The 16,985-nt window shown below is 41.2% G+C and overlaps 1 protein-coding gene and 1 long non-coding RNA gene across 3 annotated transcripts in view; both read left to right on the forward strand.

The window, feature by feature from the left end:
* The window catches only part of LOC127722027 (collagen alpha-1(XII) chain-like), a 35,430-nt gene extending 33,162 nt beyond the window's left edge, over positions 1-2,268 (forward strand). The window contains exons 5-6 of the mRNA XM_052228879.1: positions 656-721; positions 2,106-2,268. Coding sequence (XP_052084839.1) covers positions 656-721; positions 2,106-2,263 — 224 coding nt within the window. The 3' untranslated portion in view covers positions 2,264-2,268. The remainder of the gene's footprint in view (positions 1-655; positions 722-2,105) is intronic.
* Positions 2,269-8,045: 5,777 nt separating this feature from the next.
* Positions 8,046-9,820, forward strand: LOC127722462 (uncharacterized). 2 transcript variants are annotated; one of them, XR_007991745.1, is made up of 6 exons: positions 8,046-8,269; positions 8,437-8,462; positions 8,630-8,684; positions 8,852-8,986; positions 9,321-9,352; positions 9,520-9,820. It is a non-coding gene; the product is annotated as an uncharacterized LOC127722462 (long non-coding RNA). The 2 variants fall into 2 exon arrangements; XR_007991746.1 differs by having other exon boundaries at positions 8,046-8,103.
* Positions 9,821-16,985: the final 7,165 nt, after the last annotated feature.

Below are 16,985 nucleotides of genomic sequence, written 5' to 3' on the forward strand. Positions count from 1 at the left end.
ATTATTCGCTTAACATTTTTTTTTCACTTCAAAATCATCGGAAAACAGTAAACTTTCCCCTCAAATTACACCGATTATATGTTTGATTTTACTTATTTTGGTTGCTCTTACTTGACCGAGTACCATGATGTCCAAGGTAACCAGTCGACAAATTATATAATCCGGAATCAAAAGTCGTTAATATGAAAATAGTCTATTTTCCCTTTACTTGTGACTTACTTTTAGCTTTTAAATGATGTATATTACTAGTATGTATGCATTAATTAGAATGGACAATTCCCAGGAACTCGCCAAGTTATATTAAAATGAGCTCGAGTGCTTGCAGGGTGCTAAACGTCCAGTGACATATATATGTTATGCATACTCAGGATGAAAACACATCAATTGACCGTGCTTGTAATCATGGTGCTTTCCACGCTTAAACTTCATACCAAATGCATTTCGGTCAACGCATGTACATACCAATATTACACATAAAGGATCTTACAAACAACCACACAAACATGCAATAAAGTATCGATCATATACCCAACACTAATACAAATCGAAAGGATTTATATCGGTCTAACCCATATGAAATAAAAGCAACACCATACTATACTGAAAATGTTTTTTTTTTTGTAATAATGATAACTCTTTTTTTTTATTAAAACAGAAGACAGCAAGCTTACCCCACAGCCCTGTAGCCTGGAACAGATTTCAAAAACATTAATTCCTTATGGTAAATTTCATTTCTTTTTCTTTCCACTGTTGTATACCTTTTGTACGCATAGATAGAGATGATCAAAATTATTGACCTTGTCCTTTACTGTGTAGTAAATGGTTTTATTTCGGCTCAGTATAGCATTGTTGTGGGTAACAGATGATTTTACTTTTGTAGACGAAACGCGCGTCTGGCGCAAATACAAAATTTCAATCCTGGTATCTATAATGAGTTTATTTACACCTGCCACAGTACAAAAATTCAGATATTTCTACGTCTTTTTCCGTTTTGACTGACAAATTTGGGACAGAATTGACATTTTTATGAATGTTTACATTATACCAATGTTTACGGATAAAATCGTTTTTCAAACATATTTTAACAAACTATAACAACGTGTCCAGTAAAGTTTTCCAAAAGCACTTGTTGAACCTTTTCGCATGGAGTGGCTCATATATAAAAGATGATCGTCTTGACTTTGAGGATGCCAATTGCACATATTATCGGTCTAATATCTTGAAAATATCCGGTAAAAACTTGAAATTTGCAGAGAAAGTCTGGATCTACTTAAACAAAAATGCATCCAACGAAATTATCAGGCGAAAAGTTATTGGATTTTTTACCCATTTGATTTGCAATCAAAAAAGTTAACTATGAAACTGCTTACTTTAGGGTGGCATGAATCAGATGCAGATACAACAAGTTCCAAAGATCTTTCAGACAAACTCTTTCCTCTTGCAATTGTACAAAAACCCATTTAACTTTTCTTCCCTTTGCAGTATTTTGCATAACTTTTAGGAGTTTGGGGTTTTTAATACTCTTCAACTTCGTTTTTGATTCGAGCGTCACTGATGAGTTTGTTGTTGATGAAACGCGCATCTGGCGTGCAAAATTATTAGCGTTGTATCTTTGAAGAGTTTTACAATGGCTGGCTCGATATCACTGCTTGTGAATGTTTCGTCCTCCCGAAAGTAGCATTCAATACTAGTACATTCTACAAAAAGACATATCAAATAATGTATCAGACCACATTAATATACCCGTATGTATGACAACAGATAATTTACGATTCATCCTGCAGGTTTAAAATTTAACTACATTACCTATCCATATATATACAAGATAAAACGATAGACAAAATTATGAAATATCAGGATAATGTTTTTTGTTTGTGTAGAGAAAAAAAACATATGATGCAATTTTTGTGCGCACAGACAACCTCCAATACTTAAACTGTTTAGAAAGTCCCCCCTACAAATGAGAGTACAAAATATCTGATTAACAGAAAGGCTAAATCTGTCTAAGGTCAGCTCTGCCTTGTGAATTTTCATTCTTTTATCTTTTATGCAATAACATGCATAATTCTATGACTTATCTTTCATTAAATATTTGTGTTTTGTAGGTTACGCTTTAGTACCTGTGTTTTATCCGTTAACAAAAAAGAAAATGTCATGGCCTCCAGCATTTCAAGGACTTGACCAGCTTGACAATGAGCACCATCTACCTTGGTTGACACACAACGAACATAGTCACAAACACGGAGGACGGTGGGATAAATGAACAAAGGAAGAGAGCATATGATAAAGATGTATATTAAAATTAATAATTTGTACTATATGTTTTACTTTTCATTTATAAGTTTCCAGCGTTTAAAAATTGTACTTAAACTTAAGTAGCAGTAGATAATATTTCTCTAAAAACACCACACTTGTATATATAATGGAAAACAAAAAATTAAGATATAATTTCACTCTTCTAAGTAATTATTTACTAACGACGACTGTGTGTAGTGATTAACTTTATGCCATCTATGCTTATTTTAATATGGGTAGACATTATATTTATACCCCCGCTTTAAAAAAGTGGGGGTATACTGTTTTACCTCTGTCTGTCCATCCGTCAGTCCGTCCGTCAGTCCATCCGTCCATCCGTCAGTCCGTCCTGCCGTCCCATAAATATATTCGTCGCATATTTCTCAGGAACTACAATACAAGGATTTCTGAAATTTGGTTTCAGGGTTTATATAAGTCAGCTATACCGTGTGATACATTTTCAGATTCATCACTCAACAACTTCCTGTTAACCGAACACTTGTATCATTTTACACACGATAGCCAAGTTGAAAATTTTCGTCACAATTTTCTCAGGAACTATAATATAAGGATTTCTGAAATTTGATTTCAGGGTTTATATAAGTCAGCTATACCGTGTGATTTCCCCGACCTTCATCCCGGACGGCCTCTATTACAGGACTACAGTACATGTTGTATGTTGTATTTATTGTTAATTTTTCTCGTCTTGAAAATGCATGTCATATTTTCCACTGGACGTAAAGCAACCAAATCAATCAATCTTTTAAGTGCTTAAGTGTAATGTGCCCACTTAGTAGACGTATTAGGTGAAACACTGTTAAACTGCTACTCGTAATGAACTTTACCTCAGATATGACAAAAACGAGATACCGGGTCAACGTCAAAGAGACAAGAACAATTACAACAGTAGTTTTGTATGCCCTGTATTATGCAACTAGGAGTTATAAATGCATAACGTATATATTGTTTAAGAAATAATTCATGGAAGCCATAGATTTGTTGGAAATTTACACATGGCCTGGGCCGTGATATTCGAATTTTATCCTGAGCGTTAGCGAGAGATAAAATTAACGAATATCACGGCCCAGGCCATGTGTAAATTTATAACAAATCTATGGCTTCCATGAATTATTTCGATTCTAATAGGACAAATACGGTCATTAAAAAACTGAAGCGGGGGTGGGTTCGCCGTGTGTGTGGTTGTTCCTTTTTACTCCCTGTTAGATAAAGCTATAACATTCTAATAAATCTGTAGCTTGCATGAATTATTTCGTAAACAACCGCCAGAAAAAAATGTGTTTAGTTCTTTTAATTATCAAATCCTACATTTGCCATTTTTTATTAACTTGTTTTTCTCGTAAGCTACCGTCAAATCCTTAGTTGACATTTCGTAACTAAGGAGCCGCCATGTTGACTTACTGAAATTCGTTAATATGCAAATAATGCAATAGGATAGAAAATAAAACAAACCCTACCACAAAAATTCATTTTAATGCAATTTTATACGAACTTCGATGGTTCACGTAACGGAAAACCTTCAGCTTTAGCGATTTCATTTGTATAACGTCATGTTTTGAAATGACTTAAATGCGCCAAAAGCATTAATGGACTTTCGCGGAATTTTATTTTATTTTTGTTTTATAGATTTCTCTGAGCTCTAGTGCATTAATTCTTTTTGTTATGCATCCGAATAAGAATAGAAGTCTGTAGTCTTTTTTCTATTGCAATTTTTAAAACAATAAAATCGGAATAGCGTTTGCAAATAGGTTCCGATACATGTGGATTTACGTAGGAGGTATTTTGTAACATCCATTATTATGTATATCTCTGAGTCTGCGCTAAGTATAGATATATCGAGTATTTTATCACGGTGTTGTTTACAAAGCGAAAGCAGCACGTCATATTAGAATAGTTGTTTAACATCCAACTCGCCGTTTCGTAAATGACTATGGATAATCTCGTTGTTCGTACACCAAAAACTTTACGTCATTGGTTAAATTTCCGTTGTATAGGACGTGTTTAACTAATCATAACGTTTTGGTGTACGCTTTTGAAAATATTACCCAGAATACAGTAGATTCTGATACGGCGAATTGTAAAATGTACTATACGCAAAATATATATAAGGTACCGAGTTTTTTAAAACCACAATAACAAATTAAAGTATGCAATACTTTTCGCTAATGAGGGTCTGAATGGAATGTACAGAATAGAGAATAATGGACAAAAGGTGAAGAATATAGGGTGAAATAAATACAGAATTGGGGAAAATAGACAAACAAATAATAAAACGAGAATAATTGGTAAAATAGAGAAAAAATAGAGAGAAAAAATGTTTAAAGAATTAAAGCATAAAAAAATGAAAGAAACACCATCCAGACCCTCACTGTTGGTTGTTTAAACACCATCTTGACCCTCACTGTTGGTTGTTTAAACACCATCATGACCCTCACTGTTGGTTGTTTAAACACCATCCAGACCCTCACTGTTGGTTGTTTTAACACCATCCTGACCCTCACTGTTGGTTGTTTAAACACCATCCAGACCCTCACTGTTGGTTGTTTGTTTGTATTTGCTGCATCCTGACCCTCACTGTTGGTTGTTTGTTTGTATTTGCTGGTATTTGGTATTACTTGTATAATGCACTTTTGTAGATAAAGTTGGTGTACTTGTATTCTCTTTCAAGGTTTTTTTCAACCTAGAAAATAAATATTTGATTGACACTGAAAAGAACATTCAATTGAAATAATTCTATAATAATAGTTTTATTAATAACTATTATCAAGCTATCTGTGACAAAGAAGTATGGTGGTACCTAACATTACTTAAACTTCTTATGTCTTATTAGAACATCATGTGTCAATCTTATCTCTATAGACTAGGTCAAATAAAGTCAACAAAAGGAAACATGAATTTAATAATATGTAAGTATTTACTATAGATAATATCGAAAATTTGGGGATATACCTAGGGACAAATATATTATTTTAGGTCGACAAAAGATCAGTAACGTCGTGGCAAAACACGCACAATCGTGTATGGTTGAATTCAGCTAAAATGTTCCGAACTAAAATAATTTTAGTTCATTTATATGTTTTGGAGTTTAGTGTGACTTCCATTTTCACTGAATTAGTACACACTTTTATTTAGGGGCCACCTGAGGACCACCTCCGGGTGCAGGATTTTCTCGCTGCGTTGAAGACCTTTTTGTGGCATTCGGCTGTTGTCTGCTCTTTGGTCGGGTTGTTGTCTCTTTGACATATTCCCCATTTCCATTATCAATTTTATCAAACTACAACAACCGTGCCAATATTGAATGATTAGATATATAGGGTGCAAATGAAATCCGTTCAAACCGGTGCTAGGGTCGTCAGGCACTTGGCAGTGAAATGAACCAATTTTTTATGAATGTTGAGGCCTCGATGTGACTTTGAGATGAACAACAGTAATAATAACACTGTGTTTTTGCTTTTTGTTTTTTCTTGTGCGCTTTTTGTGATCATATACACTGTATTCTTTCTTTTACACCACGTTAAAATAAAAAGATTAGCGAATTACATGCCAACACTTTGTTTTAGTTATTTGCAATTTATCAGATTTAAGATTTCATTTCACCTCAGGACCGTACACCACCACCTCGTGTACAGCAAAATGGACGCCGCCAGGTTTTATTCCAGAATGGATAATGTACATGTAACCGATTATGTACCGGCTTCCCTTAAGAGTAAAGACAAGACGGGGGAAACACATATGCGTTATATATGTATCTATAATCCTGAGACTATCCAATGAATAAAGGATGCTTGTTCGCTATATACTTAGATTGCTTGACTGATGGCGGTGATTTAACGCCTGGTTAGTAAACATGGTATTTGTCGGAGAGAACAGTTTGTTATAAAATTCACCCAATTAAATGTATGACATACTTGCCAATTAATAGTGTTATTTAAAACAATATAATTACTATTATCTAAAATTTGCAAAGTGGTAAATATAATTTTATCTTTTGTATTGGATAAGTTATGCTGAATATATTTTCTAGGTCTCGTCTGCTACATTATCTTCGGTTCAGGAAATGCAGGTCAGTTTATATTTGTTTTATGTTAAACATATTTTAGTTTATCCATAAACAACTCTAATAACGATTAAGTGGGTTTTTTCTATTATATTCTGATCCTGTAGTTTTGGTAGTATTTATAGGTGTTTGCTTTTTGTTTGGAATTACTTTTTAGTTAATTTGTAACGTCATATTAGATAAAACTATTTTCATATACATCAAATTAAAAAAAAAATGAATAAAGGTATTAATGAAAAATTAATATACCAAGGAGGCATATAAAAGGGTCTGTGTATTCTTTAATTTTTATGCCATTTTTCCCTATTCTTTATACTTTTTGACAATTATTCTGTATACTTTATACTTTAGCACCTCATTATTATCTATTCTTTTATTTTTTGTCAGTTTGTCTCTATTCTTTATATTTTTTGCCCATTATTCTCTATTCTGTAAACCCCATTCCACACCCTCATATAAACATCCAGAGAGAGTGATGGACAGAAAACGCCGTATCTGTACAAGGAAAAAGACTAAAAGACGGAACTTTACACATAAAACTAAAGAATAAGTAATGCAGCAGGAATCCAATCATACATGTGTAATACCGCGAACTCAGATACCGCGGAATGGTAAAATGTTCTTATGCTTAAATGCGTAATGTGACATATAAAAATTGTAATACGGCCCGCTGGAGTCAAAGAGTAATCAAAACATAATAACACCATTATACAAAACACAATGTAAAACGTTTAAGATTTGTAAGATTACCTTACAAGTGTCGAGGTTATTTCCAACTTCACTTAAAAAATCAAGAAACCTTTAACATCAGTATAGATGAAACATGTATAAGAGTCACATTCTTAACCAGACTCAAGCTAGCGAACAATAAGCCAGCGAACAATAAGGTGTATCAAGCTAGCGAACAATAAGCCAGCGAACAATAAGAAATACGCACCAAACTGATCTTGCCTAAAAACCGAAGAATTGCAATAACATGAAACGTTCTTTGAAATCTAATGACAATCATTTCCAGTAGGAAGACGAAATGCAATACATTTTCAAAAAGACTATTAATTGAAAACTGTTTATTTATTTATTTATTTATGTATATATTCAAGACAACATAATTGTTCTTGACCACAGGACATCTCTTGTAGGATTTTCAAAATTCCTTTTAGGTTCTCCTCTCCCTTTTTTGATTACGTTTGAGTAGAAACGGTTTGTCTTTATAATCATGATGATAGTGAATAAATAAAAAAATTACACCATACTTAACTAGTGTAAAGATAAAATTAAAGTACAGAATTTTGCAGTCAGAATTATAAGTTGAAATAAAAGCTAATAAATATCCACAGTTTTCGTTAGGAATGATTGAAAACTGGCAATTTATTTATTACATTTCAATAGGAAATGTGTTTTATGTGACAATGACACACGTGACACGATATCTGAATGGATATAAAGATTTAAGCTACTTTAACCGACAAAATTTTCAAATCAAAGCTTTTCAAGGAGGCATATTTAAAAAAAACTCGGGAAACAGACGGAAAAAACCGAAATCAGAAGAACAATTTCTTTACACTGATTTAAATTAACAAGAAGAGGATGCAATCACAACAATACAAACTATTTCATTTTAACATTTGAATTATAATCGGGGAAACGGTCCAAAATTGGGATAGGGTGACCCAACCCCCTCCCTTCTTTAATTCATAAAAAAGTCCCTACGGCAAAGCTTTTGTCCACACTAGGTACAAATGATAGGCAATTGCCTAAGGTTGCCTGGACCAAAGACCCAGGTGGGTAAAGTTACGGAACTTTTTTAATTGAGGTCCAAAGTTGGGGTAGGGTGAACCAACCCCCTCCCTTCTTTAATTCATAAAAAAGTCCCTACGGCAAAGCTTTTGTCCACACTAGGTACAAATGATAGGCAATTTCCCAAGGTTGCCTGGACCCAAAGACCCAGGTGGGTAAAGTTACGGAACTTTTTTAATTGAGGTCCAAAGTTGGGGTAGGGTGACCCAACCCCCTCCCTTCTTTAATTCATAAAAAAGTCCCTACGGCAAAGCTTTTGTCCACAATAGGTACAAATGATAGGCAATTGCCCAAGGTTGCCTGGACCAAAAGACCCAGGTGGGTAAAGTTACGGAACTTTTTTAATTGAGGTCCAAAGTTGGGGTAGGGTGACCCAACCCCCTCCCTTCTTTAATTCATAAAAAAGTCCCTACGGCAAAGCTTTTGTCCACACTAGGTACAAATGATAGGCAATTGCCTAAGGTTGCCTGGACCCAAAGACCCAGGTGGGTAAAGTTACGGAACTTTTTTAATTGAGGTCCAAAGTTGGGGTAGGGTGAACCAACCCCCTCCCTTCTTTAATTCATAAAAAAATCCCTACGGCAAAGCTTTTGTCAACACTAGGAACAAATGATAGGCAATTGCCCAAGGTTGCCTGGACCTAAAGACCCAGGTGGGTAAAGTTACGGAACCTTTCTAATTGAGGTCCAAAGTTGGGGTAGGGTGACCCAACCCCCTCCCTTCTTTAATTCATAAAAAAGTCCCTACGGCAAAGCTTTTGTCCACACTAGGTACAAATGATAGGCAATTGCCCAAGGTTGCCTGGACCCAAAGACCCAGGTGGGTAAAGTAACGATACTTTTTTGATTGAGGTCCAAAGTTGGGGTAGGGTGAACCAACCCCCTCCCTTCTTTAATTCATAAAAAAGTCCCTACGGCAAAGCTTTTGTCCACACTAGGTACAAATGATAGGCAATTGCCCAAGGTTGCCTGGATCCAAAGACCCAGGTGGGTAAAGTTACGGAACCTTTTTAATTGAGGTCCAAAGTTGGGGTAGGGTGACCCAACTCCCTCCCTTCTTTAATTCATAAAAAAGTCCCTACGGCAAAGCTTTTGTCCACACTAGGTACAAATGATAGGCAATTGCCCAAGGTTGCCTGGACCCAAAGACTCAGGTGGGTAAAGTTACGGAACTTTTTTAATTGAGGTCCAAAGCTGGGGTAGGGTGAATCAACCCCCTCCCTTCTTTAATTCATAAAAAAGTCCCTACGGCAAAGCTTTTGTCCACACTAGATACAAACGATAGGCAATTGCCCAAGGTTGCCTGGACCCAAAGACCCAGGTGGGTAAAGTTACGGAACATTTTTAATTGAGGTCCAAAGTTGGGGTAGGGTGACCCAACCCCCTCCCTTCTTTAATTCATAAAAAAGTCCCTACGGCAAAACTTTTGTCCACACTAGGTACAAATGATAGGCAATTGCCTAAGGTTGCCTGGACCCAAAGACCCAGGTGGGTAAAGTTACGGAACTTTTTTAATTGAGGTCCAAAGTTGGGGGTATGTCACCTTTTTAATTTAATTCATAAAAAAAGTTGCGCACCATACATTGATAGATAATATAGTTCTCAAGCCTTTAACAAAAAGAAAAACGAAATCCGCTTTTTCAAGAAAAAATCAATTTACAAACACTTTTGTCTTGAAAGGTAATCATTTACATAGTTTTTACATTGTCTATACGTTTATTCTACAAAAAATGTTATTTTAGGAAGTACGGAAAGCCATTTCACACAACACATAATTTATAGTTGAAAAGTTGATAAAATAACAGGGAATGTTGTTTACACTTTTATATGTAAATCGGGAATGGACGGTCTCTGCTGGAGACATAGGAAGCAATCGCGCCAACAGGACGATGACGAGAACATCCCAATCGTAGGCAAAATTGTGGTAAAAGAGACCATGAAGGCATTCCGTCAAATAGCTAAAGATAAGGGTCTGAGGGGTCCAGCAGGATGTCGAAGAAAAAGTTGGTCAAACTAATCGAGGAGAAAACCAACTGAAAATTTGCCCGCGAAGAGGTCTTCACAAAGAAGGAGCTGAAGGCCATCGCCAAAAGACGTGAAATCACCAAATATTCCAGACTAAGAAGAGCCGCCCTAACCGACCTGGTGAAGAAGGATATCGAAAATGCCCCATTGGAAGACGAGATCAAGGTAGTTGACCGACGCGATGCATTGAAAGGAGTTTTTGGCACAGTCAGAATTAACCCGCTCCAGCAGCATGATTTGGAAACGTTTTTCCAGGTAAGTCGCAGCACCATCTCCAGGACAATCGAAGATGCCCCCACCCGAAAGAAGGGCTTGAAGGTACAGCTAGTGCTGAAAGTGGAGCTGGTTAAAACGAATCCCGCGACTGGGGGGAACACCTACGTCATTCCTTACTTCAGATCAGCCCAGACAGTCATCACCGAATCAGCAGACCTCGACTTCGAGATTGCGGTTATGGTAGGGAAGATCAAGGAAAGCATGTCAAGGTATATGCGTGAGGGTAGTGGATGGACCTTCGCCCACATCGAGCAGCTAGAGATCCACCTGAACGAATTTAAGCCACTTATGGGCAGCTCCCACATACCACTCCCAAAGCCACTCGCTCAGAAGAAGGCCGTCATCAACATCCAAAACCAAGATCAGGAGTGCTTCCGCTGGGCCATTCTCTCAGCCCTACATCATGGGGAAGTCGATTCGAAGTCTACACACCGCGTAAGCCAGTACAAGCAGTGGGGGGGGGGGATGAGCTAAAATTCGATGATATTGACTTTCCAGTATCCCTCAAGGCGATCGATAAATTCGAGAGGCGGAATGCAGAACTTAACATCAACGTCTTTGGCTATGATGGTCTGAAGAAGGGTGAGGATGGAGAAGAGGACCTCCAGATATATCCCCTAAGGATATCCAAGAACACCGGCGCGCAGCACGTAGATCTCCTTTTCCTAACCAGCGATAGCAAGCATCATTACTGCTGGATCAAGAGCACACTCTGCCACATTTGCGATGGCGCATTGGGTGAGGATAAGGTACGGGATCACGATCACCTCACGGGTAGGTATCGCGGCGCCGCACACAACCAGTGCAATCTTGACTTCCAGCTCCCCAAATACGTGCCCATCGTCTTCCACAACCTGAGTGGGTACGACGCCCACCTTTTCGTGAAGGAATTAGGATTCGGGGAAGGGAAGATCACCTGCATCCCCAACACCGACGAGAAGTACATTAGCTTCTCCAAGAAGGTGGGAGACCTTGAGATGAGGTTCATTGACTCCATGCGATTTATGCTCAGCTCTCTCGAAGCCTTGGCATTGAATCTTACTAAGGACAAATTCAACGCGACGCAGAAGTGCTTTGGCGACCGCTCCGAACTGATGCTTAGGAAGGGGGTATATCCCTACGATTATATGGATAGGCCCGCCAAGCTGGAGGAAACGCAGATACCGCCCAAGGAAGAATTTTTCAGCAGACTCTATGACACGCACATCAGCGATGAGGAGTACGAGCACGCGCAGCAGGTCTTCGAGAAATTCAGCTGTCGGACGATGCAGGACTATCACAATCTCTACCTGGAGAGCGACGTAGCAATATTGGAAGATGTTTTCGAAGATTTCAGGGATATGTGCATCAAACACTACAAGCTCGACCCTGCACACTACTTCACATCTCCAGGGCTAGCTTACGACGCGGCGCTAAAATTTACTGGGGTCCGACTGGAACTCCTCTCAGATCCGGATATGCTGTTGATGTTCGGAAATGCGACTAGGGGAGGTGTGGCCATGATTTCCCATCGACTTGGTAAGGCTAACAATCCGTATATGAGCAATTACGATCCAGCACAACCCACCAAGTATCTGACTTATCTGGACGCGAATAATTTGTACGGGTGGGCCATGACGCAACCCCTACCTACAGAATGTTTCGAATGGTTGGAATCGGAAAAGATTGAGGCCGTCTTAAACTTCCCCGACGATCATAGAGCTATGGTGGAATGTGAACTAGAGTAACCCCATCACCTCCACGATGATCATAACGACTACCCTTTGGCGCCGGAGACCATGGAGATCGGTGGGGTGCGTAAACTGGTGCCTCATCTAGGCAAACGTGAAAAATATACCCTTCACATTCGTAACCTCAAGTACTATATCTCCCAGGGGGCGGTGTTAAAGAAGGTCTACCGCATCATTGGGTTCAACCAATCTTCATGGCTCAAACCGTATATCGACAAAACACCGAACTCAGAGCCGTGGCCAAGTCCGACGCCGAGAAAGATTTCTTCAAGCTCATGAATAATTCGGTCTTCGGCAAGACCATGGTAAATATCCGCAAGAGGGTCGATGTCCGGCTGGTCACCAACGAGAAGCAGGCGCTGAAGCTCGTGGCCAAGCCCAACTTCGATCGTCGGGTCGTCTTCACCGAGAACCTGGCAGCCGTCCATATGAAGAAGACGAAGCTCAAGTTCGATAAGCCCGTCTACCTGGGATATTTCGAAGATCCTGATGTATGACTTCCACTACGGATTCGTGCGGAAGATGTATGGCGACGACGCCCGGCTGCTTTTCACCGACACCGACAGCTTGGCCTACGAGATCCGAACCGAGGATTTCTACAAGGATATCGCTCCCCACGTCCAGGAGAAATTCGACACGTCGAACTATCCGGCCGACCACCCCTCCGGAATTCCGGTCGGTGCAAATAAGAAGATCATCGGCATGTTTAAGGACGAGTGCGGTGGCAAGAGCATGACCGACTTTGTGGGACTCCGGCCGAAGCTGTACGCCTACAAGATGGATGACGGCGCCGCCACCAAGAGAGCCAAAGGAGTCGCGAAGACCACCATCAAGCGCAACATCACCTTCGACGACTACAAGAGATGCCTCGACACGCAGCAGGAGGTCTTCAAGTCCATGAATATTATCCGCAGCCACCTCCACCAGATCTACACCCAGGAGATCAACAAGGTCGCCCTCTCTGCCAAGGATACCAAGCGCCATATCCTACCCGACGGCATCAGCACCCTCGCCCACGGACACTATCGAATCCCTGACGCCCGTAACTGAGGTGAGACCCTTTGCAATAAGCAGGCTCTGACGGGTGCGGATGCCATCTCTCCTCTTCTGCACTTGGCAGTCTTTGACGGGTGTGAATGCCCATACCTTAATAAATGAGCAGCATACGCATGCACGACATCCTCCTCCCCCACAAGCCCCTGTCAAATAAGGAATTGGAAAGAGCCGTCACAGCCCTAGGAATCGCAAGTTTCAGAGGGGTGTTCATGCGAGATACCCTACCACCCAGCCCGCACCGCATCGAATGTGGAATCTTGAATCACGATAGCTGGGAAGGTCCTGGAACGCATTGGACTTGCTGGTACAAGCGCGGACCGACAAAGTATTACTTTGACTTTTATGGATTGCCACCGCCTGACGAGATGGTAGACTATTTACAGCTGAGATCCGATACAGCACCGATGAACTGCAGAAGCGAGGGGATGTGGTGTGTGGTCATTTTTGCCTGTACGTGTTGAAGATGCTGGCGGCCGGAAAGTCGCTGGAGGACGCAGTCTTCTCACTCTATAAATAAATGGATAAGTTTGGATCCCATGCAAGAAAGCGTGCATCCCTTCGGCGAATGCTACAGGATTTGGATATGAACGACAATCGCATTTCTAGCCTAGGACATCCAAAACAGCTCGGATGCTGTGACAAAACGGTGGGTAACCCAACAAATGAAAGATGGTATAAAAGACATCAATGACATAGAGGCTGCGCTTGAAGCAATCTCGAAAGAGCTCGAGGCGATGAAAAAACACCTGAACGGTCTCGAGAAAGATGTGGCGAAGTGTTTGCCTATGGCCGGCGGTATGATGAGTGGTGCCCTAGATATGCAGGGACACTCGATCGTATCGTTAATCTTCCAGAGGGGTGGCGGCACATGAACCGGTGACCAAAGGATGGTATGCAAAGAACTATGTGGATCTAAGCATGGCGGTTCAAGAGAAAATCAACACCATCGAACAGAAGGTGAAGTCTTATCACACGACGGACAGGAGCCGGCGCGAATTGGATTCCATATCTAATGAGGACCGGCGTATCGACAGAATCAAGGCGGAACTCATGAAATTATAAGGTAACACAGCAGGGTTTTCCTGTCCTATGAATTAGGACAAGAAAACTTGACTAGTCTATTGCACATCTGTGGCTTTGACCAAAGAGTTGAATTCTGTGGGATATCCCTTCCATTTAACGTTAAGCACTTTCACCCCTCCCCGGGTTCTCCGGCGCAAAACCTTCTCGATGCGGTAGATGTTTTGATCGGTCTTTTGAAGTTCGCGCTCATAGAAGGATCCCTGAATTTCCTCGCCGCTGAAATCCTTGAGGCGATAAGTGGGCGGCTGAGTGTTCAACACTAGGGAAATGGTGAATACTTCCTCGGTCCAGCGGGGTGTGTATCCCTTCTCGAATGTACCTTTCTTCTTTGTGATTCGGACTTTGTCGCCAGCACGAAATCGCGGTGGTTTCATGGGAGGTATGCTGCCGTAAAGGTTCCTATACACCTTGTTTTCATGCTCCTTGTGACTTGCGGCGACAGGGGTCATCTTGATGGAGCGGTGCTTGGTGGTATTGTACTGGCGAACAAGATCGTCTAGGACATCGATAAAGGTGCGCGTGGAGTTGGCCGAGAAATATTTGAACATCTTCTCTTTCATGGCGCGATTCCAGCGCTCAACCACACTCGACTTCTCCTCATTCTCGATGGAGTAGAGCTCAATATCATGCTTTTGAAGCAGCTGCTTTACATCCTTGTTGTAAAATTCAGTGCCTTTGTCTGTCCAAAGCTTCTTGGGCTACGCTCTTTGAACACCGCTTGAAAGGCATACCGCACCGTCACCCCCTTCTTGATCTTGAGCGGTATCAACCAGCCATATTTGGAGAAGACATCGATGATGCTCAGGATGAACTTATTTCCCTTGTTGTCCCTAGAAAAGGCACTCATATCAACAAGGTCGGCCGCCCAGGTCTCATCCACACCACCCACTACCACACGGCGTTTTTGAAACTTACGTCGAACTGGTTTGTGCAACTCCTCAGCTAAATCATCGGTCCAGCGAACTTTTATTTTTTAACACCCAGACCGAATCGAGCTTTGGTACCGATGATGGGTCCGACGATGCTGCGGTCCATGCGTTCGCGTGTGGTAGGGTTGGGAATGGTGTTAAGCGAGGCTAGCATAGCTTTGTCACAGATGGAGTTGCGTGCGGTTGTATCCTTGTGCTGGGCATAACAAAGATCGTGGTGATATGCAGCCTTGTCCACTCGATTAATGGGTTTTGACCAAGCCTTCGGGGTGCCATCGGGGAGTAGTCGCTTGCTAAGTTTAGTCCCTGGCCCGGTGAAGTTGTGTCCGGGCAGATGCATTTCCATGGGTAATCGGTTGATTAGGTTGTTAATGAACCCTGCACCGGTTGTAGCAACAAACTGAGACTTCTTGGTACCGCACACCTTGCAGTTGCTAAACTTCCTCCGTCGCCCGTTGCTGGTAATTGTTTCGCCAGGGTTAACTGTGTCCGTCTTCCTACGACATTTTACGCAGAAGATCATCGTTATTTTATTTAAATAAATGAACGTCGAAGACATTTCCTACAGTGCCAACGCCCCCAAGAGGAGCAATCACTACCTCCTTCCGCAGCGGCCGATCAGAGGGTTGATCATTGGGAAGTCGGACTGTGGTAAAACAACGCTGTTGAACAACCTACTCCTGCGCGATGGATGGCTCGACTATGATCGATTGTACGTCTTCGGAAAATCACTTCACCAGCCCATCTACCAGCTGTTGCAGCAAGCGCTGGGAAAAGGCTTCCCTAAGGAAGATATTCGAGACCTCCTACAGTGCAATAGCAAGTCACCCTACTCGTTGATCGATGTGGTCGACGCCTTACCACCACCACGACACCCGAGTGGTATCGACACTTTTTTCTTCGAGCAAGGGAGCGATGTACTAGACCCCCGGGAACTCGATCCGAGCCGCAAAAACCTCATGGTGTTCGACGACTTGATGCTGAGCAAACAGAACACGTGTGAAGACTACTACGTGCGCGGTCGCCACAACAACGTCGATTGTTTCTACCTTTGTCAGAACTACTTCAAACTACCCTGACAATCGATCCGAGAAAATGCAAACTTCCTCTGCCTCTTCCAGCAGGACGCAAAGAATCTCGACCATATTTGGCGCGATCACTGCAACGACCTTACCAAGGAACAATTTGACGCTCTGTGTAAGCATTGCTGGTCCCAACCCTATGGATTTGTAACCATCGATCTCACAAGCCCCAAGTCAGCAGGTAAATACCGATGCAAATTAGATGAGTTCTATGAGTTATAAAATAAAAACAAAAAGGATCACTTGCAGGAATTTTTCCTGGAGAATCAACGGGACTTGGATCGGGAGTTTGAGAATGCTCCCAAGCCCTCACGACGACCCCCTGAATGCAAGCACGATTGGGACTCAGTCGATATGACAAGTATGTGTTGGAAATGCAGTGTAACAATCATCCGCCCGATCGATAGCAGTGGAGGTGATTTCGACGCATGGAACTCTGGCCGTCTGTATGGTAAGGTGGAGCGCTTTCCTCAACCCCAATGCCCTACCAAGACGATTCGATGCCATCAGTGCACATACCCATGCCGCCCTAGTAAAGACCTATGGGGTAGACACTTTAATCTTGCAAAGAAAAAGGGGCCGTAGTGGATACGGTCGATACTCCTAGCGATTGGGAAAGGCGTCTGAACCTTCCCCCA

The sequence above is a fragment of the Mytilus californianus genome, unplaced genomic scaffold (assembly GCF_021869535.1).
Source record: "Mytilus californianus isolate M0D057914Y unplaced genomic scaffold, xbMytCali1.0.p SCAF_12, whole genome shotgun sequence".
Taxonomy (NCBI): Eukaryota; Metazoa; Mollusca; class Bivalvia; order Mytilida; family Mytilidae; genus Mytilus; species Mytilus californianus.